At 48.7% G+C, this 25,057-nt stretch overlaps 1 protein-coding gene across 4 annotated transcripts in view; it reads right to left on the bottom strand.

Moving 5' to 3' along the window:
• The window catches only part of CPLANE1 (ciliogenesis and planar polarity effector complex subunit 1), a 71,124-nt gene extending 48,745 nt beyond the window's left edge, over positions 1–22,379 (bottom strand). For 2 of the 4 annotated variants that reach the window (XM_079759975.1, XM_079759977.1), the window contains exons 1-21: positions 20,539–20,828; positions 18,477–18,605; positions 16,713–16,848; positions 16,480–16,599; positions 15,502–15,734; positions 14,678–14,784; positions 13,615–13,771; positions 12,874–12,977; positions 11,184–11,366; positions 9,314–9,563; positions 9,029–9,181; positions 8,090–8,856; positions 7,332–7,540; positions 7,053–7,133; positions 6,021–6,185; positions 5,460–5,618; positions 4,439–4,594; positions 4,101–4,326; positions 2,964–3,103; positions 1,875–2,092; positions 1,154–1,318 (exon numbers count right to left, since the gene is read on the bottom strand). In XM_079759975.1, coding sequence (XP_079616101.1) covers positions 1,154–1,318; positions 1,875–2,092; positions 2,964–3,103; positions 4,101–4,326; positions 4,439–4,594; positions 5,460–5,618; positions 6,021–6,185; positions 7,053–7,133; positions 7,332–7,540; positions 8,090–8,856; positions 9,029–9,181; positions 9,314–9,563; positions 11,184–11,366; positions 12,874–12,977; positions 13,615–13,771; positions 14,678–14,784; positions 15,502–15,734; positions 16,480–16,599; positions 16,713–16,848; positions 18,477–18,557 — 3,810 coding nt within the window. In that variant the 5' untranslated portion in view covers positions 18,558–18,605; positions 20,539–20,828. Of the gene's footprint in view, positions 1–1,153; positions 1,319–1,874; positions 2,093–2,963; positions 3,104–4,100; positions 4,327–4,438; positions 4,595–5,459; positions 5,619–6,020; positions 6,186–7,052; positions 7,134–7,331; positions 7,541–8,089; positions 8,857–9,028; positions 9,182–9,313; positions 9,564–11,183; positions 11,367–12,873; positions 12,978–13,614; positions 13,772–14,677; positions 14,785–15,501; positions 15,735–16,479; positions 16,600–16,712; positions 16,849–18,476; positions 18,606–20,538; positions 20,829–22,111 lie in introns of those variants that run through there. The other 2 variants (XM_079759976.1, XM_079759978.1) reach the window with 2 other exon arrangements.
• Positions 22,380–25,057: the final 2,678 nt, after the last annotated feature.

Below are 25,057 nucleotides of genomic sequence, written 5' to 3'. Positions count from 1 at the left end.
GGTTCGATTCCAATCAGGGCACATGCCCAGGTTGCGTGCTCAGTCCCCAGTGTTTCCACGCAGTTTCCCCATTATCAGCAGCTTGCATCATTATAGTGCATTTGTGATCAATGAACCAATATTTTGATACATTAACTAAAGACCATTCTTTATTCAGATTTCCATAGTTTTCAGTAAACATACAAAATAATCCACGCTTTTGGGATGACAAAATACAGGATGAGGACAAACCTGTCTCTCTAAAGAGACTAATTTTCAAGAACAACTTGATAAACCACGTCTCGGAGCCTAAGGGGTCCGTCCCCATAAAGTAGAAGGTGTAGACGCTCGTTGTTAATGGAATCCAGGGCCAAATGAAAAGTACTGGGGCTAATAACGCTGATTTCCACATTCACAGAGAGGCTGCAGCCTGCGAAGGACCTGCAGCTGGACCAGGGCATCCGGGCAGACGTCCCCCGGCTCAGGTCAGGCAGGAATGCAGCGACCGCTGGCTGCAGCCAGTGCGGGAGCCCACAGCCCAGGCAGCTGCCGTCCCAGCCGCCGGCAGGGGCACTGGCTGGTGGGACCGCGGAGCGGAGACACAGAACCAGGAGCAACCCTCGCTTTCTGTGATTCCACCCCCAGAACACCTGCAATGCCTCGGGCAGACGTCGGAGAAAACCATGAACTGAGTTTAAATCCCCAGTGACTGGGGTGGGGGGGGGGGATGTAACTGAAATTAACTGACTATATTATACTTTCTTTAATATGTTTTTTAATTGATTTCAGAGAGGAAGGGAGAGAGAGAAAGAGAGCGAAACATCAGTGATGAGAGAGAATCACTGATCAGCTGCCTCCTGCACACCCCGGACTGGGGATGGAGCCCGCAACCCCGGCACGTGCCCTGACCGGGAATCGACCCGTAACCTCCTGGTTCATAGGTTGACGCTCAACCTCTGAGCCACACTGGCCGGGCCACATTAGACTTTCCATTGCCAGGCAGGATGGGACTCAGAGAGACCCAGGGCAGAGTCCACATTGTTCATCAATGAACAATGGTCTGTCGAGGTTCACTGTGGTAAGTCTGACCAGGGATTGACAGACAGAACTCCATGGGAACAGGTCCCAGTCACCAATCCTACGCGCTCACAGCACGCACAGGAGACCCGCCTACCTTCTGCATGACCTTCCTGGCCCACCGCAGCTGCAGGATGTACCACTGCGCGGCCGGGAAGGAGCAGCGTGCCGCGCGGAGGAGCAGGAGCAGGCGCTGCAGGATCGCGGACACCTTCCGGCGGGTCTCCTTCTCCGCTCTCAGCAGGAGATCGTCACCGTCCTCCTGAGAAAACACAGCCATCACACTTCGTAGCCAGTGAGGTGAAAACGTTTCCGTTAACGTGCAAGCAAAGACAGTGCCCCGGAACCTAGACCGGTCCTGGAGATTTTATAAAGAAAATGCTGAGTCTTGGCCTGAGATTTCAACTGGAGCGATGGCTAGCGTCCAGGAAACACTTCCCTCCCCTCGAACAACGGAAAGGGCTAACTGGACCCGAATCCCAGACCTTCCCCCACAACAGGTGAAGGCCACCTCTCCGACCCCATCGGCGGAACGGAACGGTGCAGAGAGCTCCGCTCCCGGGGAAGGCGAGGCCCTGTCCTTCCTCGCCCGGCAAGTCGTTCTCATTGCTCGCGCCACCTCCTCGGTGAGGCCCTCCCGCTGAGCTGCTCTGGCCTCTGTCAGACCCCACTGAATCTCTGATTTATTCTGTACGGTTCACGCACGCTTCCCACGCGACTGAGAACTAGCCAAGAGCAAAGGCCTTGTCACAGGCCTGGGTACACAGAATCAAGTCCGACGTTGGACAAAATCCACTTTAAATTCAAAGGCCGCTTACTTCGCTGAGAAGAGCTGGCTGAGGACAGTAGAGCGGAGGGGCGGGGAGGTACAGGCCGCCGGGCACCAGGCCCCAGAGCCTCCGGCTGACGTCCTTGGCGGAGCGGACCAGAAGCTGCCACGTCTCCGAGAGGACGTCCGCCTCGGCCATGGCCGCGGCCTTCAGCACCTCCCGCACGGAGCCCAGCAGCAGGTGCGCGTCCTCCTCTTCAATGGGATCTACATGCGTGAGGTGTGACAGTTAACACGTGATTCTACTTCTCACTCTGCTTTGCAGGGTAACATCTCACAGTGAACAGAGCTGGTCTTTGAAAATAAACCTATCGGCTGACATGCAAGCTTCCAGACAGAAATGTAATGACTACTCTGTTACTTTAAGATTATAGGCAATCATGGCACATAAGATTATAGGCAATCATGGCACAAGTACTTTTTCCAAAATTAGACATTGTAGTAGTAACAATGTATAATAAAAATATTTTTGAAGTATAGTTCTGAGTAAAAAAAAAAATCAAGAAATACAGCCAAATAAAATAAAACATGTGAAGGCAATGGGAGAATGGGAGAGTAATAGTGATTTTTAAATTTTTTTCTTAATAATCCATCATGGTACTACTATCATAGTTAATAAAAATGACTTCAACTATGGTCAGCATGCTTTAAGGCTTAGCACACAGTATGAAAGCACTCCTGTGCCAGGCTGGTGTGACCCAGTGGCTGAGAGTCATCCCAGGCACCAAGAGGTTCCAGGTTCAATTCCTGTTCAGGGCACATGTCCAGGTTGTGGACTTGATACCCCGTGTTGGGCGTGCAGGAGGCAGCCGATCAATGATTCTCTCTCATCATTGATGTTTCTATCTCTCTCTCCCTCTTCTTCCTTTCTGAAATCAATAAATATATATATATATATATATATATATATATATATATATATATTTTTTTTTTTTTTTTAAATACGTAGTACACTTTGATTTTCAATAAGCTTACTTCAAAGTGTTAATATACTTGTGGGTATTTACCAGCCTTTTAAAATACCACAAGGCTCATTAACTAACCAGCTCTACCTACCAGGCCTGTGTAGGTAACGCACCTGTAAACTGTTTGTATTTTGAGCCCATTTCTCTTTTTGCTTCCGAAGAGGCCGGCTGACCTAAAAGACACTGGAGTTTCTCCTGGAAAATCCGTGCTGGAGTCATGCTGAACGGCAGATTCTGGCCCTTTTTCTTGAACCTGAAATCACATCAAATTAGGAGAAATGACTCCAAATTTTCAAAAAAGCAAATATTCACACATCGAGAACTACACGTGAAGTTGACAGTGAAATTCGCTTTCACTATTCATCCTGCATCTAAGAAGGAAATGTTATCAGGAAACACCGCCTTAAGGAGGGGACCAAGGCGCCCCACGGTGATGGCGCTAAAACGTCTCACCCCACGGCCCCCGCTGCCCTGCAGACGGGCTCTGTCCAAACTGGACCAGCCCTGGCCTGGCTCTGCTTGTGTCTGGAAAGTTCTCTCTCCCTGTAGCTACTCCAATTGCCACGATCCCGTCTGCCCTTCCATGCCCATCTCCAGTGGCACCTCCCACACAGGCATTTCCGTCCTCCCCCTGGGGTCCTGCCCTCCCAGCACCGCGGCCTGTTCTCACCGGGGCATGTAAACTAGAATGACGTGCCTGTTTCCTACAAACTGGAAAGGCCTGAAGCATAGGAACTAGGCACCACTTAGGTTTACATCCACGAATACACCTGGTATAGAGTGTGTACAGAGGTTACTTAGTAAGGAAATACATGTTTAGTCACCTCCTTGAAAAACATAAAAGACACAGCGATCCCATAACATACAGAAAAGTTAAAACACAGAGACTGGTTTGACTAGCTTAAACTCAAATCCAGGGCAAACTCTCCCATCGACTATGAGCTCTTTGAGGGCGTTACTAACAAATTAATGCTCCAAATAAGCATTTTAATGCAAATGAGCAAGCCACTGAGCTGCCCAGCACAGCACCCACTAGCTGCACACGGGTATTTAAATTTCAATCAGGTGGGAAGTTCAGTTCCGCTCTTACTGGCCACAGCGCACGTGCCCAGTGGCTGGACACAGACACCCTCACCGGGCAGTCCTCCGGGACGAGGCTGGCGGGGACGTCCGCGGAACGGGTCAGAGGGAGGGAGGAGAGGCACCGGGGCCGCCACCCCGCCCTCTCCCGGGTCTGCCTGACCGCGCACCTGGGGAAGCCGCTGCCCCGGCGGCTCAGCTGGCAGGCCACGCCGATGGACACAGCCGTCTTCCAGTCCCCGAGCTCCCGGGCCAGCCACACGGCCTCCGGCGCCAGGCCGCCGATCAGCAGCAGCTCCAGGGCGTAGTCCACGGTCCACACGCGGGAGAGGCTCTGCTCGCGGACGGCCCGGGCCGCCGCCGCGTGCTGCAGGGGGACGCTCCGCGGGGCCGGCTCTGCGCGGGAGAGGACCCGCCGTCACCACACGCAGCCGCTCCCGCTGCTCACCCGGCACAGTCACCCTTCCTACACCCCCCAGGAAGATGCATACAACACGGGCTAACATACTACTCCACACTCCAGGAGAATCGCACTGAAGAAAGCGCCGCGTTAGTGGGTGGGAAGCGAGTGCCAGCGTCCTGAAGGGAACAACCGGCAGCGACAGACGCAGCAGAGGCAGCGCGGAGCGCGCCACAGTCAGGCGGCCACGGGCCAGGCCAGCTCCTGTGTCACCCAGATAAGCAGAGGGTCGTTCGCACGTGTCCGTGCGGGATCCCAGTGCACAATCGACTCCTGTTTCTATTTCTCTTACTGGGTTATGAACTCTGGAGGGCACACACGGAGGTTTACCTGACCTCGTGTTCCTCATGTCATGCAAAAAAAGCACAGCGACAAACCACAACTTACTGGAGGTCACACGGGAGCACATTCAGTTTCAATATATCAGTGTTGTTTAAGGAAGTTGGCAAGTGTAGTTTTCAATTTGTAAATTACAAGTCTGGCCTGGGCTTAAATACCAAGGGTGACGCCCGTCCCCCAGCTTTCTGTACTCCCCTCGCTGAAGTAACTGGAATCAACAACTTGGAAACACGATGACAGGACTATTATTTTTGTAAAAATACATATTGCTGAGATTTGCACTTACTCCCTCAAAATAAAATGGCAAATGTGAGCAGCCGATCGAGGTTTCACTCTCACATCACTGTTTCTCTCTCTCCCTTCCTCTCTCTCTGAAAGCAATAAAAAAAATATTTTTTAAAGTTAACTATCCAAGTAAAATTACGTTCTAAATTAGCATACACAAAATCTGTTTAATTTTTATAGAAATGAAGGTGGCAGCACCTTGACTTGAAAAATAAAAACGTTATAAATACCAGCTTCTCCAAAATTTGTGACTTAAAAAAAATCCATATTCAAAAAGCAGAGACCCGAGCAATCACCTTTCTCAGACTTTATTCCTTCGCACATGGTCACTGAGCGTCTCCCGAGCGCCAGGCACTGAGCTGCCGGTATCACTTCCGCGGAGTGGCGATCGCCGCGTAAAACTGTCTTAAATGTTAGAGCAGCACAAGGTGAGAACACTGCTTACCTGTTCCAACGTGAAGGGGCGGCAGGACGTTCACGTGGTGCGGGGGCAGAACGCAGAGCCGCTGGTTGGTGAAATAGGCGGCCATGAACCGGGCCATGGACTGGACGACCCTCACCGCGGCCTCGGGGTGCGCAGGCCCAGGGGGTCCCAACGCGGGCGCTAAGGGACACAGCCAGCGAGCAGAGGAGGTTCTGGTCAGACCGTCACGAAGTGGTAACATCTCAGTCCCAGCATTACCCAGGAGGGAACTCGAAATTAGTTTTGTTTCTGTGAGCACCCAGGGCCGGTACAAGTAAATTTGTGACAGGCATCTAGGCTTCTGAAGACAACAGGACAAACATAATTGGCCCCTACGTGTGAGGCCATACACTTAGGAACTTGTGGCTTTAAGTTACTAGTTTATTTAACAACATGGAGGATCCAAGCAAAGCAATCTAGCCACAATGCACTTGCCAGTCCAGAATGAACCCTAACCGGCAGAACCACCACCGTTTACACATAAGCAATTTCATATCTAAACCTGTAAACACGAAGGAAGATACTGATTTCTGGAAAACGTACCCGAACTCTCCTCATTCTCCCTTACAGGGAGGCGGGACCATCTCAGCAGTCCTCTCACGAGCTGGTCGCACAATCCCTGGGCGTCGTTTAAGTTATAGCGATACAGGTGGCAGTACAACAGGGACAGGTAATAGCGCGTCTGAAGAAAGCAGGTCCTTCTTCCTCCTTAGACCAGAGAATTAAGCTCATGTTAAAACCATGAGCAAGGCCAGGCTCTTGGCCTGGGTGCTGGGCAGACACTCTGGGGGTGGCCCGTTTATGAAATCCATGAAGCCGTATACTCTCGTCATGTGAACCTTTCTGTATTTGTTTTATCCTATATAATAAAAGGCTAATAAGCAAATCGACCAAACAGCAGAACGACCTGTCGCTATGACGCGCACTGACCACCACGTTTCTCAACTCTGTAAGAGGCGATGCGGTATTTGACCCAGTTTCGTATTTAGATACTTTCAGTCCCTCTAAATGACAAAATGACACATGATTTTATTTGTGACCTAAACCTCATTTTTCCCCATCAACAAGCAATCAGGGGTTCCATCACTAACCAAAAAAAGGACGGAAGAGGCCTTATCTGCAGACAACAAAAAATTCTTGGTTCTACAAATTCCAAGACTAAGTCTAATTTTAAATAAAACTAATTTTAAATAAGTATTTCTGACAGTGCAGGTTCCTACAATATGTTTTATTCTATTTGAGCATGAAGAAGTTCTGAGCACTCACATTTGAAATTATTTTTACACTCTGGAGTATGCTAACATTCGTTCCTACCAATATTATGGCGAATATTTTTTATTTTTTTTAATATGTCTTCATTGATTTCAGAGAGGAAAGGAGAGAGAGAAACATCAATGATGAGAGAGAATCCTCGATCGGCTGCCTCCTGCACACCCCCTGCTAGGGATTGAGCCAGCAACCCAGGCATGTGCCCTTGACTGGAATTGAACCCGGGACCCTTCAGTCCGAAGGCCAATGCTCTATCCACTGAGCAAACCAGCCAGGGCACGAATATTATTTTTAATAACCCCCTACCGTTCTCCTGGGTTTCTTGCAGAGCTTTCCTCCACAGTTCAACAGCCTTTTCATAGGATCCCAACAGGAAACACTCTTCACCTGCAAATTTTTTTTTACCAACGATTAGTTAGGGTTAATTATATTACTTTATAAAAAAGTACTTTATTTTAAAACCCAGCGTATAGAGCTCAGCCAGAAATTTTGAAAGACCAATCATTGTGACCAGTTAATACAATCAAAGCCCCGTTAGCTGTTTTGCTTATTTATGGGGTGAGGAACGGTGTATGAGACACTGACCGCTGATGGGTTTGAGCTGTAAGGTTCGGCCCAAGCAGGCTCCGGCCGCCTGCAAGTGCGCCTGGATGTGACATAGCAGGGACTGGACAGCAGCGGCTTCCTGGGCCACCTTTGCAGGGAACGGTCTGTCACCTTCAGGAACTCTTCGACTTAACTGCGTCTGATACCACAAAGTCTTTTTATACAGGACTCGCCACAGAAACACCAGCCTGCACACAAAATGAGGCGATCATCAACCCAAGTTTCGGACGAGGGGTGATCGGAATCAGTATAGCCTCCTGGTTAGCCTTTCTTTTCGGCCTGCATTCTTCACTGACATAACAACACACACACGAACTGATGGGATTTAAATACAGCACAAAGTCCACTGACCAAAACTATGCATAATATATTTTTTAAACCTTCACAAATGCCTTATGTACCTGTGGTCATGTTTCCCTCGTGCTTATTACCTAAACCAAAATCTCTCCACAGTACCTGGTTGCCCAAAACCAATAAAATGTGTGTGTGGAATAGCATTTGGCATAATGCTAAAATACTCTCAGATAAAATCACACCTATAAGGCTGAGTGCTGATGGATACAAGGTTTCTTTTACGGGTGATAAAAATATTCTGGAATTAGTGCTGATAGTTCTATGACCTTATGACTATGCTAAAAAAAATCACTAAATTGTAAACTTTAAAATGGTGAGATTTATAGTATGGGAAGTACAGCTTCTATCCTGCTGATGGTATCCTAACGTCACAGTCACCATACCTGCGTCCTGGCTGCTGAACGAGGTTCGCTCCTGGAGGACGGATCCTGAAAGACGAGCTCCCAGGCCAGTCGTCCCAGGAAGCACTACCTTGAAATGTTTGAAAAATGGGGACCACCAGGGAGTCCTGACTGGCTGTTCTACTTCCACCAGCTGTCGCCGAGACCTCAGGCTGAAGATGGTCCACGCCATCTAAGTGGTCAGCTACCATCCTGAGTAAATGAGCGCAGGCGGCCAGCCTCTCGGAGAAGGCCCGGCCCCGGTGCTGCGGGGCCAGCAGGAGCTGCAGCGCGCTGGCGGTGAGCGCCACCAGGGCCCGCACGGCCGGCCGGCCCCGCAGGTCCCAGCGCTGGGCCGACAGGCACTGGTGGAGGAGCTGGAAGACACAAAGCACCCACGCAGGATGCCTCGGGCTCTTGCTTAAGGAAAGATCAAGTGTTGGGAAAGGACGTTTTATAAACTGAAGAACGTAGAAAAAGTAAGTAATACAAACTACTGTGTAATTTAGCATGACGTCTTTTTCCGTCACGTTTTTTGAAACTCCTACAGTCCAGGCGGCGAGCAGGTTTTTCTGGACCGAGTGCAGGTCTGCGATGGTTCCGTCCGCCTCCGCGGCGGGGTCCTCTGCATGTATCGTGTCGAACATCGACGCAAACTCCAGCCTCCCCTCCTTGGCACCACTCAACGACGGATCATGGTTTTTGTTCCAAAGAGAGAGCAAGTTGTTTGGAAAGTGTGTGCTTTCGTTCGTTTCTTCTGCTTCAAAATCCTAAAACACGAGTGGAAAAAATGATGCTTAATACCACTCAGTTCTTTATAAGTAGAATCGCTTGGTGTTCTCAAACTTCTCTTCCCTTTCACAAGGGAAAGACCAAATACTCTTCTGGGACTAAGGTCCACACGTCACTGTTCGAAGGGGATAAAACCCTGCCGCCGAGTACCTGCCAATCTGCTTTTTCATGCGACTTCACCGTCTCTTCTTCCTGCAAGAATCTGGGGACGGGAGGGTCCGCTGGACGCTCGCTTCCTTGGCGTTTTAACAGGCTCGACCTCAGGGACCCCAGAGACCGCAAGTTCAGCCCTCTGCCTCGCGGCTACAGAAGAAAAGATTTCCGAGAGCAAAACGTTACCCTCAATCCCGTCTACAGCAGCTAAACATGCTACATGCGAGGACATCCCCATCAGTGCAGAAGCCAGCCCTGACTGCCGAGGCCCGAGCACGCTACCTCCGACAGCACCAGGCCGCGGTACGCCTTCTCCAGCCGCCGGGTCGCGTCCAGCAGCAGGGACCGCAGCAGCACCGAGGGGGACAGCCCATCCAGAAACCGGAGGGTCGTGACCATGTAGCCGTCAGAAGCGACGAGGTAGGGCAACCGGGAGTGGGTTTTCACGGAAAACCTCTGTCGCATCGGGTCGCTGGCCGACGCTGACGAGTCTGCAGAATGAGCTGACTCTTGAAGTGTGCCCTGCGGTGGCCTAGCAAGCAAACATCGCAATTCAAAAACCAGGAAGAGAAAAATCCTAAGAAAACAATCGTCATTCCCAAGAAAAAGCAAAACAGCGACTGACAGTTACAGAATGACGAAAACGCAAGCAAATGAACACAACAATTGTTAATGTGTAATATCTGTAAGGAAAACATAAGCGATTCCTATAACATAGGCTTATGTGTTTTTTAATCTTCCCTTAATTGTAGTATTTATTTTGTTTCTAAAAGCAAAATACAAACTATTTCAGAAAAGAATTAATACAGTTCATTTTTATCATTAAAAAGTTAAATATTTAACTTTGCTTCTTACCATATACTTAAATATATTTGTAAGGATATAATTATGAGTGTCTCTCTCACATCGATGTCTCTCTCTCGCTCTCTTTTTCTCTCTCTCCCTCTCTCCCCTCCTTCATTCCCTCCCTTTCACTCTCTAAAAATCAATGGAAAAACTATCCTTGGGTGAGGATTAACAAAATAATCCTACCTAATAATAGAGTAATATGCAAATTGACCATACCTTTGCTACACCCACAAGCCACGCCCACCAGGAAACCGTCGCAGGGACGCTGGGGTGCAGCCGAGCCCAAGGCCGGGAAAGCCTTGGGCACCAGCGGGGAACCTGCACGGATCGCAGGCAACCACTGGGGGTCGGCTCCTACGATCCGTAGCAGGGACGCTGAGTGCGGCCAAGCCCAAGGCCGCCGCCCGGGGCCAAGCCCCGACCCTGAAAGAAGGCAGAAGGCGGTGGCCACAGCCAAGGCCTGGGTCCCCGGTGCTGGCAGAAAACTGATGCAGGCAGCCAGGTGAATGAAGGTATATTGCACGAATCTTCATGCAAACGGGCTGCTAGTAAGTACATAAACAAATAAATAAAGAATTAGTTTTTGTTAAATATAATCGAGAACACACCCTTCCTCTGTAAAGCAAGGGGACTGAATTAATTTCAAATGCCTTTTCCAATTTTTTATCTTCCTTCACTTCCTCAACCAATTATCACTTCACAGCAGAAGAACGGAGGCTCAAAGAATAACTTACCCAAAGTCACACAATGAGTAAGTAGAAGAACCACCTCACAATTAAAAAAAAAAAGTTACATGTGGGTAACTTCTAAAGTCTTCTATCCATTTCCAACAATTTTTTCCAATTGGAAAAAAAGTATATGAATCTATGTGTCAAGTTACATGAAGTTATAAATTTATCTCGACAAGGGGAGGGATTGATGGGGGACGGTGGAGGGAAGCAAGGGGAGGGAGGGGGACTCCTGCAATACTGTCAACATTAAAAAAGTTTTTTAATAACAATAAAATATAAAACAATAAAATAAAGGACATACTTTTATTAACTTTTATGCCAAAGAAAATAAAAATTTTAGTGCTACTGAATACTTAAATAACTTATACTTACGTAGTCACAATGTCAAATTTTCACCAGGATTAAGCCACAAAAAGAAATAGAAAAAAACTATAAATAAGAAACATATCGAGATGACACACTCAAAGAAAAAATAAGACAATTTGGAAGATAAAATGATAAAAACAAAACAGTACAGGAATAACAAAAGAGAAAACTTCAGTAAACAAATTCAAACGACTGAAATGTCTCACCTGTATGTTATGAGTGGGTGGAGAGGAATAAACTCAGCTGGCCCAAATTCTACCAAGCAGCCACGCGTGACTAATGTTAGCAGTTCACCTTGGCACGTCAGTAAGACCAGGGAGCCACGCTTTAACATACAAGCCAGAAAAAGACTGTCATGAGTCCAGCTGATGTCGCCTACCCAGTAAGACCTAGAAAGAGCAAGACAGTATGTTTAGAAAGGATTCTAGACAATGTGTTTGACAATTTCTAACGGCCAAGCAGAGGTAAAACTATTCAAAAAACCAGGGCAAAAGAATGGCGAGCAGCCCTATCTGGTTTGGCTCAGTGGATAGAGTGTTGGCCTTGCGAACTGAAGGGTCCCAGGTTCGATTCCCGACAAAGGCACATGCCTGGGCTGCGGGCTCAATTCCCAGCAGGGGTCATGCAGGAGGCAGCCGATAAATGATTCTCTCTCATCATTGATGTTTCTCTCTTCCTCTCAATAAAAATATTTCTTTAGCCCTAACCGGTTTGGCTCAGTGGATAGAGCGTCAGCCTGCGGGCTCAAGGGTCCCAGGTTCGATTCTGGTCAAGGGCATGTACCTTGGTTGCGGGCACATCCCCAGTAGGGAGTGTGCAAGAGGCAGCTGATCGATGTTTCTCTCTCATTGATGTTTCTAACTCTCTATCCCTCTCCCTTCCTCTCTGTAAAAAATCAATAAAATATATTGAAAATATATATATTTTTTTTAAAAAAGAATGGAGAGAAGACAACTGCCACATACATTTTGAGTATTTCATGTCCCAGAAAAAAAGAGTTCACGCATAAACATCTACTCTACACAACACACTAATCAGAAATTTCGATGCACAAGCAAATCATAAAATAAAAACACTCCCTGAGAGTTAAGCTTTTTAGTCACTCACATATTAATCAGAACAATTTTTAACCCTACTGGTGTCCACAACCAAGATCTACTGATAGATGGAAAGGTCAACACCACGCCGTGCACTCAGCACCCGCTGAGCTCCACGCAGCCGCAGGCTACCCGTTCGCAAAGCCATCATTTCCCCTCCGTAACGGTCTGGTAACAGTGACGTCTCAGGGAGTCCAAAGTAGTTGTCGCTCATGTAAATGAGGGACACCCTAAGTCAAACTCTGCTGAACTGAGACCAGTAACACTTCCAGAACGGAACTTTTAAGGGGGGAGAAAATGAAGAGACAAGGCTGGATTGGTCTAAAAACTGAAAATTCAGAGAGCAGCACAGAAAAGTGTTCAGAAAGGGAAATCCAGAGGTCCAAGAGGAAGCTTCCCTACTCCATGTCTCACGTGGTAGCTCACGTGCCATCCAAAATCGCCACGTATGTTGCGATTGACCCATGTGCGAAGAATGCCAACTTTTTTTCCAGGTCAGCCTCCCCAGGTAAGCCCAATATATTTCTACCAGCCATGATTCCACTCCTCCTCGGACAACGCAGCAAGAAATAAAAGAGAAAAAATGTTCACTATCTCCCACCCAGGCAGCCCCTTCCTTAGGCGTTAAAGGCCTTCCTTACATAAAGCAATCTTTAGAATCGATCACACTCAGATGCTGAAAGTGCATTATCTATCTAAATACCTATTTAGACACCCACTGAATCATCAGAGCCTTAAACGTATCAAACTGTTGGAAAGAAAACAAAAACACGATTTAGCAATACAGAAGAGTTCTTACCTGACAAGGGTAGCAGGAACCATGGGGCTCTTATTGCTACAGCCTTTAAGGCTTCCACAGAGAGTAACAAAATTCAGTGTGTTTACAAATAATACCTGAGTTGCCTAGAAAGAGTTAAAAAAGACAACAAAACCATTAAAATTATTTTACTTTAATCATTACTTACGATTCTGAAGACCTAGCGATCTATTATTATATCAGTAAACTATCTAGGGGTCTTTCCCAACGGGCAAGCAGTGCTGACCACCCATATCTCTCTTCTCTTTTATTCTACATTTTAAGAACATCAGTTACAACATTGCCCTTCTTCCTTCCTTTTCCCTCAACCTCTTTTTGATTCTGAAGGCCAAGTATGGGAAACTATGGCAGGTCATTTATTTAATATTTTTTACTGATTTGAGAGAGAAAGGAGGGGAGAGAGAAACATCGATGTGAGCGAGGAACCTTGACTGGCTGCCTCCTGTACCCACCCCGACCAGGGACTGAACCAGACACCTGGGCATGTGCCCTGACCGGGAATTGAACTGGCAACCTTTCGGAGCACGGGACAGCACTCAGCCAACTGAGCCACACCAGCCAGGGCCTGGTAGCCAATTTAAATAACTTCACCAATCCACAAGGTTGAGTTGGATCAGAAAACACCAATTTAAAGAATTACCTCTGGGGGGGTGGGGGACATTTTAAAACTGGACTAAACTCTCTGTTCTATAGGTTACTTCAAGACAGGTTCCATTTGCTGACCTTCGGGTCCTTCTGATTCAGAGTCACTGCCAGGGTAAGGCCATCTCTTGAAAAGGCAGAAATCAGAGCTCCTCTCGACTTGACTGATTCACACGTAGGACTCAGACTACCCAGAAGGCAATCTTGCTGTGCCCAGTGAACACGGTATGGCCATGAGCTAAGAAAGGAAGGAAAGAATTGAAAACAGGAAGTATGGTATCTTCTAAATTAATACATAGTTCGTTACAAAAATAACTAAAGGGTCCAGCTAAATTCCTACAGGTGCACGTATACTAGGGGCCTCTTAGCAGCCATCCAAGTAACAGAAGAGCAGGCGCCAGTAAAACCAGCTACATCGCAGAGTTCTGTTAGTAACAGCATGTTTGAGAGCCAACCCCAAATTCGTCTGCTTCCACTGATGGTTTAGCCACCCCCATTTCTGTATTATTGCTAACATTTTTAAAGGGACTGAATAGAGAAGAGTGGGTTTTCTGGGTAGTGTTCTATACTTGATATGAGGACTATTACACGCATGTATATTCATTAGATTTGTTTCACTTTATATAAGTTATACCTTAGTAAGTTATTGTTAGCATAAAAAATAAAGAAAATGAACAGAAAGAAAAATACACCGCCCCCCCCCCAAATCACACTATTTTAATAAATCTTATTTAGCCATGATGTGTTTTTAATGCATTCTATTTTATGGGCTTCTTAGAATAATTCCATGTTTAAATAAAAAAAATTCTCCAGCATGTAAAAAGTACAATAAATTCAAGTGCCTTCTAACTTTTACTGTAACAATTCCTTTCCAAAATAGTTCTTTATTGTCTTAAAACAAGTAAAGCCACAGTCTGCCTTATCTTTTACATGTTTTCATTTCTAAGAAGGGAAACAAAACAAAAGCACAATAACTGATTAAACATTTTTAAATGAAAACTAAAGCAATGCTTATGGGAAGAAAGGATCTGTAAAGTCTCAGAAGTCACAGTTCATTTACTAATCTGATTGTGTATTTATAAGCCAGAGGTACCTGTGTCTAAAAAGGGAGGGAAAACAAGAAAGAAGGGAACATTTACCTCACCTCACAGGTGGAAACACATTCTCATGCCACCGAATTGCTAGAAATGTCAACCTCAGACACTCCCCAGAATAAAACGTAAATGCACACAAGCAGCAGTCTCCCAGTAACTGTAGATAAATGCAATATACTTTAGTACATAATCTATCTAACAATAAATCAAGGTGCAGATGAAATATATCGAGATCTTGTTTCTATTTTTATTCTAAACATTAAGTCCAAGACTAATTTATTTCTGAGCCACAGGTATATCCCAAATGGGAAATCAAGATGCAGTTTATTCTCTTAAGAAAACACTGCCATTTACTAGGGCTATTACTAAAACGATACTTACATACTAATTTTCTCTTCTATAGTTCTATATTATTTAAATTAGGGCACTGGAAGTGGGGTGAGGTAGAGAAAAACAATAAAACTTCAAAATGCAACTTTTAACAGTAGTGGACTGGTAATGAAAGGTAGGTCCATGCTGCTATTTAAAATGTTTTTTTAGTTCATAAAGGTATTATTTCCTGGGAATTAAACGGCTTATTGAATGTTGCCAATTCTAGCTTTTTAAACTACAAAACTAGCTATATTTTAAAAGTAGGGAAAAGTAAAACTAGGGAAAGAGAAAGGAAGCTCTAATTTCAAACCATTTTTATAAACACTTCTAAAAATGTGACCAAGAAATAATGAAAATATATTTTCCACAATAATTTCACAATTACTGGGACGATGACGACTAGCGATCTACAGCGATCCACTGCCCACTCTGCTCATCAACTCCAGTGTCCGGTCAGAGGCTGAGAGCTCACCTCCTGGAACCCGTCCGATCTGGACTTTACCTCATTTTTTATGAAGACAGCATGCACTACAGCTTCTTTATCTTCAGTGGAAGGCAAACGCACTGCTTCTTCAGGTATGATCTGGGACCACTGGCCCATCAATGAAGGGCTTTTAGAAGACAAGATATTCCTGAGTTCCAAATATTCCCAAAGAAATATGCATCCAGAAGGAGTTATAATCAGAATTCTTTTTCCATCTCCAGATACATACAAATAGAGTCTCAAAGAGCTTGCTAAAAAAAAAGAAGTTAAAAAAGTAATTAAACCTTGAATTCCCTCTGGAGGCTAAATAATTTATCTATTCTGACAAAGAACCAGAATAATGTGACCATTAAGGATGTAAAGCTAAGGCAGTAGTAATAAATTAAAAGTACAAATAATAGTAACAACATTATCACATATTTACGTGATATTAGGAACCCTGTGTTATCAGATACGTTAGGCACACCAGACTACATTCATCCAAGATGAATCTAAGTATCACAAATAAATGCCACCAAAAAAAAATGCAAAGAAATATACGAAATATACACTGTACATACACACACAGATATATATGTGTGTATACACACACACACACACACACACACACACACACATACACACTGAGTGGCCAGATTATTATGATCTCTGAATGCATAAAAATCTGGCCAATCAGTGTATATCCTATATAATAAAAGGCTAATATGCAAATTGTCCCCTCGACCAGGAGTTCGACCAGCAAGCAGGCCGGCCAACTGCCCATGTCCCCTCCCCCTGGCCAGGCTGGCCAGACCCCACCCATGCACGAAGTCATGCACCGGGCCTCTAATATATACATATATTTACTGAGTGGCCAGATTATTATGCGTTCAGAGATCATAATAATCTGGCCACTCAGTGTATACACACACAGAGAGATTTTTAAAATAGCAGTAGGCAAATGTTTCATCCTCCCTTCCTGTTTATCAAGTCAAACCAATTTAAACCAATTCTCACCTACTGCAGCCTTAATCATTTCCTTAGGCTTTCCAGTTGCTTGGATCGTTTTCAAACAATCTTGATCTTTGTTCCAAAGGAAAAGCTCCCCAGTAGTAAGGAGCCCAGCCAGCCAGGCATCTGTTTCCAAAAAGGAAATGCAATACTTACAACCTAAAGGCGCCCCTGAGATCGCCCCATGGTTAGCCATTTCAAGCTAACTCAGCCCTTTGAAAACATCAGGCCTACTTAACCATTACTGGACGTTGTGAGGACAACAAGGTGCTTCAAGAAAGGCTGCAGGCGAGGGATTTTCTTCTTTGTCCTTCCCGACAGCAAATTAATTTCACTTATGAGTGTATCATCCAAAAGAAAAACAGCTTCCTTTTCCTAAAAGAAACATGTGAGACTTAAGAGGTGGCAGAAGTTCATTCAAACGCTTAACCAAATTATGCCAGGAAAGAACACAAAGTGACATTTAAGGAAGATCAATACCTTTGTACCACGAATCATAAAATGAACCAAAAGGTTGACTAGGTAGACTGAAAGTTGTTTCACTCTATCTTAAAATAACTCATTTAAATGACTTGGGCCCTCACTGGTTTGGCTCAGTGGATAGAGCGTCGGCCTGCGGACTGAAGGGTCCCAGGTTTGATTCTGGTCAAGGGCATGTACCTTGGTTGCAGGCACATCCCCAGGAGGAGGTGTGCAAGAGGCAGCTGATCGATGTTTCTCTCTCATGGATGTTTCTAACTCTCTATCCCTCTCCCTTCCTCTCTGTAAAAAATCAATAAAATATGTATTAAAAAAAAAATGACTTGGAAAAATGACCTAACAAATGCAATTTAGGTTGCTTTGCAGTTTAAAATTATAAGAGTGTCTTCCGGTTCTGCTAGCCAAAACTGGGTCATCAATTTAACCCCAGTATGGACAAGTTTTCAAATAACTTATTTAGATTAAAATAGATGTGGCTTCTGCAACCCTGGCTGATCCTTTTTTATTACCTAGGAAAAGTCTGCTGTTTTGAGTTAACGTTGCCTTCATGTATTATTCCGGGGCAGTGGTTTTCAAAGCACCCCCTAACCAGCCGCATCAGCAACCCCCGAGACCCTGTAGGAAATGCATGTTCTTCTCCCCCAGGCCCACTGACCCAGCACCTCGGGGACGGGGCGCAGCCCTTGTTTTAACAAGCCCTCCGATGATGCTGAACCACCGTGAAGTTCAAGAGAAGGTCAGTTAATGGTGTAATTTCTCAGAGGAAATGACACACCACCAAATTTCTTTTGTTTATATTATTTTTAAAAATTGATTTTAGAGAGGAAGCGAGATAGAAACATCAATGACGAGAATCACTGATCAGCTGTCTCCTGCACACCCCACACTGGGAATTGAGCCGGCAACCCAGGCATGTGCCCTGACCGGGAATCAAACCGTGACCTCCTGGTGCATAGGTCAACACTCAACCACTGAGCCACACTGACCGGGACCACCAAATTTCTTAATTTTAATAATTGTGATAAATCTAGGTTTGCCCACTTTCCCTGCGGTGAGGCCTCCATCCCATGTGTTGTGACTAGTGTCCGGGACTGTGAGTGCACCGTGACCCGTCTTCACCCCAGGTCTAAGGGGCACTTCGTTGCACACTCATAAAAACCACAATGGGAAGAAACACTCCACGGATTGTTCCAGTAGGAAAAGGTTCAGAAGATTAAAAATTCCTTTTTGCTATATGCCATCGCCACCTTTTTAAACATAATATAAACATGTGGCTTCTGCAAACTTTTTTAATATAAGAAAGTTTTTAAAAGATATTTCTTCTTGATGGACCATTTAACTTTCTGGAAAAGCTAACTTGCTCACTATACTAAAGACAAAACACAAAACCCTGTCCTGTGCGCAGGTGATCCTTGAAAGATGGATTTTATTTTTCAAATGTCACAGACCATTCTTCAACCTCAGAGGCAAAGCACACATTCCACACGTATGACGACTGGACCGTACGATACAGAAAAACCTACCTGGCCCAACCAGGACACGCGAGGCCAGGGCCTTTTCTGCTTGATGGTGGTTGACGTCAAAACTTCCAACCTGACCTCCATGCTTGTCGAGGCACCAATGACCAGTTAAGCAAAAACAGTCACAAGATGCTATGAAAAGCAAAAATAATGATTAATAATAAATAACCTATATTTACTGAGGATCTCAATTTAGAATTCTCATCAAGATTTGGTGTTTCAGCCCTAACGGGTTTGGCTCAGTGGATAGAGCGTCGGCCTGCGGACTCAAGAGTCCCAGGTTCGATTCCAGTCAAGGGCATGTACTGTGGTTGCGGGCACATCCCCAGTGGGGAGTGTGCAGGAGGCAGCTGATCGATGTTTCTCTCTCATCGATGTTTCTAGCTCTCTATCCCTCTCCCTTCCTCTCTGTGGAAAATCAATAAAATATATTTAAAAAAAAAAGATTTGGTGTTTCACTGTTTCATCAGTTCAATTCTCTTCTTAAGGTAAGATATTGACAATACATTCAGTATCTCATCTTGTATCTCGAACAGCCAGGCAAACTGTATTTGCTTTTATTTGACAAGTTATTTCTCCGACTGTGAAGGGAAACAAGACCTCGGGAAAGATCTGGAAAAATACAGTTTCCACGTGAGGTGCCTTTCTCCGTGGGGCAGGCTGGGTTTTCCAAAGATGGCCACAGCAGCACCTCCTGTCCCACATGCTCCCACACTCTGACCTTGACCGTCTCTCAGAGACCCCGTCTCTGGTCTGTGCCTTATCCCTCAAAACTGGATGGGATCTGGTCTATTTTAACCAAGAATACAACAGGAGTGATGCTTTGCGTTTCCCAGGGCTAGATCACAAAAGGCAATACAGCTTCTACCTCACTCCCAGGAAGGGAGAGGGAGAGAGAGAAACAGGGACAAGAGTATCAATGGACTGCCTCCTGAACGCCCCCTACTGGGGATCGAGCCCCAAATCCTTGACCGGAATAGACCCCACCATCTTTTGGTGCACCAGTGGATGCCCACCAACTGAGCCAGCCACACTGGCCAGATTTTTTTTTAAAGGGGCCTTACCTCTCCTAGATATGGGATACAGTATATACCTAAGTATTTACTTTTTTCAATGTTTTTATTGATTTTAGAGAGAGGGAGGAAGGGAGGAGGAGAGACAGAAACATGGAGAGAGAAACAGGGACCGGTTGCCTCCTGCACCCCCCATCCTGGGGGATCAAGCCCGCAACAGGCGACTCCTGGTGCATGGGTCAAGGCTCAACCATTGAGCCACACCAGCCCGGCAGGGATTTGCTTTCAAATACTCCAGCTATGTACCCAGAGATAAGTTACGCAACCAAAATGTAAAGGATGAAAAGATGGTTCAAGATGTGAGGGTGGAGGGAGGCCTACAGGATCTGACCAGGTTTTCACCGCCTGTTTATGGTGCCCGGAGACTCTGCCACTGAACTGGCACTCAGAAGTCCTGTCCTCACCATCACACCCGGCGCCAAACAAGGAAGATGAGTTCAGGGAAGGGGCACAGGAACCCGTCACCCTCACAGGAGGGGGGACACGTGAAGTCCCCCCAAAGCACGCCCTCATTTAAAACACACGGGCCCTGCGGTTTACAGACCATCTCCGGGCTCCTCTGGTCCCAACTCATCACCAACCCACTGAGGTCAACCACTGAGGTCAACCACTGAGGTCAACCACGGGAGCCCCCACGCCGGGGGTCCCCCCCCCCCAGCCCTCCAGGGCCTCCGAGGTGCCCTCCCCGACCCCTGGGGAGGCTGCGAGCGGCGCCACCGCCGGGAGGACCCCCCCGGAGCCCGCTCCCCGGGGCTGAGGATGGGCAGTCGGGGAGGGGGCAGGCCGGGGCGGGGGTCAAGGGCGCGGGGGACGGAGGGTGAGTGGGGGACGGAGGGGGAGCGGGGGGCGGAGGGTGAACGGGGGACGGAGGGTGAAGGGGGGGCGGAGGGGGAGCGGGGGACGCAGGGGGAGCGGGGGGCCCAGGAGCCCGCGGACCCAGGCGGGGAGGGTGGGGGAGGGGGCCATGCGGGGCCGGAGTCCGGGGCAGTTACCTCCGCCAGGCCCGGGCCCCTCCGGGCGGCAGGGCGCGGCGGTACCGGGGGCCACGCGGGCGGCGCGGGCGGGGAGGCGCGAGGACCGGGGCACGGGCCCAGCCGGCCGCCCGGACGCCAGCCTGCGCCCCGGCGACGCGGGGGCGGGGAGGGGACGCCAGGGCGCCTGCTCCCGCCGCCGGGCGGGCGGGGAGACGGGGTGCTCCCCCTCCCCCCTTTCTCCTCCTCTTCCTCTTCTCTCCTCCACCCGGCCGCCTCGGCCCCCCTCCGCCCGCACAGCCGCGCCCGCTCGGGGCCCGCGCCCGCCGCCTTTGAGCCCCGCCCGCCGCCCCCTCCCCGCGCCCCCCCCTCGCCCCTCCCCTCTTCGCCCGCCTCCTCCAGCTCTGCCCACTGCCCCTCCCTGTCCCCCCTCTCCTCCCGCTCTCCCCGCTGCCCCTCCCTGTCCCCCTCTCCTCCCGCCCCCCGGGGCCCCCTCCCTTGGCCCCCCTCCTCCCGCTCTCCCCGCTGCCCCCGCGCTCCCTCCCCCCGCGCCTCCCGGGCTGGGGCGCGCCGGTTTCCGCTCCCGCCTTCCGAGCGCCCCGGCGGCCGGCAGCGCTTCCCAGGAAACCGTCCAACCGCCGGCTCCGGTGCCCAGGGCGCCGCCCGCCGGTGGAGACGGCCGCGGCCCGAGGGGAAGGGGTGTGCGCTGCCCTCCGCGCTGGGAGCTCCGGGGAAGGCTGTGCGCCCCCCACGCCCGGTCCCCCCAGCCCCTGGGCGGGCAGCGCCGGCAGCTCCGGTCCCCCAGCCCCTGGGCGGGCAGCGCCGGCAGCTCCGGTCCCCCAGCCCCTGGGCGGGCAGCGCCGGCAGCTCCGGTCCCCCAGCCCCTGGGCGGGCAGCGCCGGCAGCTCCGGTCCCCCCAGCCCCTGGGCGGGCAGCGCCGGCAGCTCCGGTCCCCCAGCCCCTGGGGCGGGCAGCGCCGGCAGCTCCGGTCCCCCCAGCCCCTGGGCGGGCAGCGCCGGCAGCTCCGGTCCCCCAGCCCCTGGGGCGGGCAGCGCCGGCAGCTCCGGTCCCCCAGCCCCTGGGCGGGCAGCGCCGGCAGCTCCGGTCCCCCCAGCCCCTGGGCGGGCAGCTCCGGTCCCCCAGCCCCTGGGCGGGCAGCGCCGGCAGCTCCGGTCCCCCAGCCCCTGGGCGGGCAGCGCCGGCAGCTCCGGCCCGGCGGGCCCCGGAAGAGCCGTGTCTGCAGCTGGACTCTGTGCCGGGGCAGCGGCGTGCGGTTCCCTCCGCCTCCCGCGCCGGAGCCGCTAGGAAGCTGCCCCCCCGCCCCCCGCACCATTGGTCTCAAAGGTTGGAGAACTGATGCTTCAAGTTCACCCAGAGTCCTGAACAGCTTACACAAACCTTACCGGAGTCCGCACGGAAACCTCAGGCAGAAAACATCCAGGAACGAAGAGAGCCCACCCCATTCCCTGTTTGCTGGGTCCCATCTCCAGGTCTCAGACGTGATGCTGACGGGACGCTGCGGCGCGCTCTGCTGGATGCATGAGCCTGGAGGCCGTGGTGTGTCCTCGAGTCCGCTGCTCCTACATTTACTTACCCCTTACATTGGACGGGAAGAAGTGCAGTTTGCTAACGTTATTGTGTGCCACACGGAGCCAGGGGCAGAGGGGAGGCCGGCGTTGCCCTGTTTGTTTAGGGCTTAGACACAGCACAGTGCACAGTGCCCGGGAAGTTCCCAGGAGCAGCGGGCAGACTGCGCTTCCTCCATCCGCAATGGCTAAGCTGAGGTCTAAACAGAGCAGCCGGGTTGGAAGCAGGGCCTCTGGAGGGGCAGCTAGCGGCGTGGTGCGGAGCCCAGTGCCAGGACTGCGGACAGAGCCCAAGCCTCCGCCTCTCCCCCACCCTCCCTGGAAGCTCACCTCTCCCCCACCCGTTTTTGTTTTTTTTTATAAATTCCTCTCTCTTTTTTAAGTTAAACACGTTATTTATATTTATTTTAATTCTTTATTGTTTAAAGTATTTCATATAGTATTACATATGTGTCCTTTTTCCCCCATTGACCTCTCCCCGGCCACCCCCACCCCCTATTTATTCGTTTTTAAATCCTCACCCGAGGATATTTTTCCATTGATTTTATTTTATTTTATTTACTTTCAGTATATATATATTTATTTTTAATTTCTTTATTGATTAAGGTGTCACATATTTGTCCTCATCCCCCCATTCCCATCCCCCACCCCTCCCCACGGATGCCCCCACCCCCCTGTTGTCCTTAACCGCTGGTTAGGCTCGTATGCCTGCACACAAGACCTTTGGTTGATCTCTCACCCCACCCCCACCCTCCCCTCCCCTCCCTCTGAGGCCCCACAGTCCAATCCATGCCTCCTTGTTTCTGGGTCTGTTCTTGTTCATCCGTCTATGTTGTTCATCATTTCCCCTAGATGAGCGAGATTATGTGTCACTAGAAATACACTTATAAGAACCGAATGTGAGACAAGCAATAATAGTTATGCTGACAGGCAAATGAATCAGTCCGTAGTGAGTTTCTTTCTGGACCGACAGTTCTTTTGAGACCCAATTTCAATGTCCACCAGTTCCTTATGTGTACATGTCGGCACTGACTTTTCAGGTCTGGATGGTGGACAAATGGTGGTAATGCAGGTCCGACTCCCTTTGGTTTGGTCTCGCCCGGACCCAGGGGCGCGGCTTCACCCGGACTCAGGGGCGCACGGCCTCACCCGGACCTGGGACCCAGCATCACCCAGGCCCCGGGGCGCGTGGCTTCACCTGGACCCAGGTGTGCGCAGCCTCACCCAGACCCGGGACCCAGCCTCACCCGGATCCAGGGGCGCACGGCCTCACCCGGACCTCCATTGATCTTTTAGAGAGAGTGGGAAAGACAGAGAGAAATATCGATCGATGTGAGAGAAACACATCAACTGGTTGCCTCCTACACGAGCCCCGACCAGGGCCTGGGTCAGGGGGAGCCTGCAATTGAGGTACGTGCCCTTGACCGGAATTGAACCCTGGGCCCTTTGGTCCGCAGGCGGACGCTCTAGCCACTGAGCCAAACTGGCTAGGGCTGGCCTCTCCCTTTTTAAAAACTATTTTTAAATGGACTTTTTAGAGAGAATGGAAGGGAGAGGGTGAAAGAAATATCGATGTGAGAGAGAATATCAGCTGCCACCTGCATGCCTCCTATCAGTGATTGAGTCTGAAACCCAGGCACGTGTCCTGACGGGGAATTGAACCAGTAACCTTTTGGTGCACGGGATGACTCCCAACCACTGAGCCACACAGGCCAGGGCTCACCTCTCTTTAATATATTCTGATGAGTAAGGATTTAGTGGAGAATACCAATTCTTAAGAGAATGTGAGCCCAGCTGGCGTGGCTCAATGGTTGAGCATCGACCTGTGAACCAAGAGGTCAAGGTCTGATTCCCAGTCAGGGCACTTGCCCGGGTTGCAGGCTCGATCAGTGATTCTCTCCCATCATTGCTCTTTTTATCTCTCTCTCTGAAATCAATAAAAATATATTCTTTTAAAAAAAGAGAATGTGAGAAGGACGGAGGAGAACCCAAGTAAGCACAAATAAAAATAACCCTGAGAATTCCCCATCAGATTTGGTGTTTTGTAGTTACAATGCCAGACCTGTAATAACCGAGGTCCTTTTGGTTAGCAGATAATAAATCCCATGTGATAGCCTGAGCAAGAGAGGGAAGGCACTGTAGAGCACGCATGTCAAACTCATGGCCCGAGGGCCGCAGGTGGCCCACAATGAATATTTTTGCGACCCAGCCAATATAACGGTATGTAAGAAATGTTTTAATAAAAATTTCATAACTTAAGTTTTACAATATCCTGTTATATATAATTATTAATAACGAACTACAACATTCGCTAATGACTGGTTACTGTAATCATGTTGCCTTTATTTTCCTTACATACCTTACACGCAGGCACACCATTTCTCTCCACTAATACCAGCAGCGAATATTTCAGCAGCTGATCGATTGCCACGTCATTAGTCTTGGACTGACTTGTTTGGTGTGCGCAACAGGAAATATTTTGCTTTTGGAGAACAAGAAAAATAGGTTTGTTTGTGTTACACTTAGTAATTTGTGCAGTTATGCAGTGTCTGGTAAGTTAATGTTCAAGAAAAAATATCAATTTTTATTAAAATGTTCTATTATTTTATGTTAACAATTACTTATTTCAGCCCTTTGTATTCAACATGTCTCTATTGAAATAAACCTACGTGTCTATGAAAATTTAAGCTTTTGTTTTTTTGCGGCCCAGGTACACTTACACCTTGTTGATTTGGCCTGTGGTAGCCTTTCGTTTGACCTGCTTGCTGTGGAGACTGGTGAACAACACAGATTCTAAGGAATGGTGTCAACCACCAGCCTTTGGGCAGGACGGAACCAGGAAAGGCGGGGTTCTCCCTAGAGCAGCGCTGTCCAGTAGAAACCTCTACCGACGAGAATGAGCTCTGTCTGCTTGTCCCGTACGCAGCCATAAGCTGCGAGTGATGTCGAGCGCC

Source organism: Cnephaeus nilssonii, assembly GCF_951640355.1.
Source record: "Cnephaeus nilssonii genome assembly, chromosome: 2".
NCBI classification, from domain to species: Eukaryota; Metazoa; Chordata; class Mammalia; order Chiroptera; family Vespertilionidae; genus Cnephaeus; species Cnephaeus nilssonii.
This window is presented reverse-complemented; position numbering and strand designations above follow the sequence as displayed.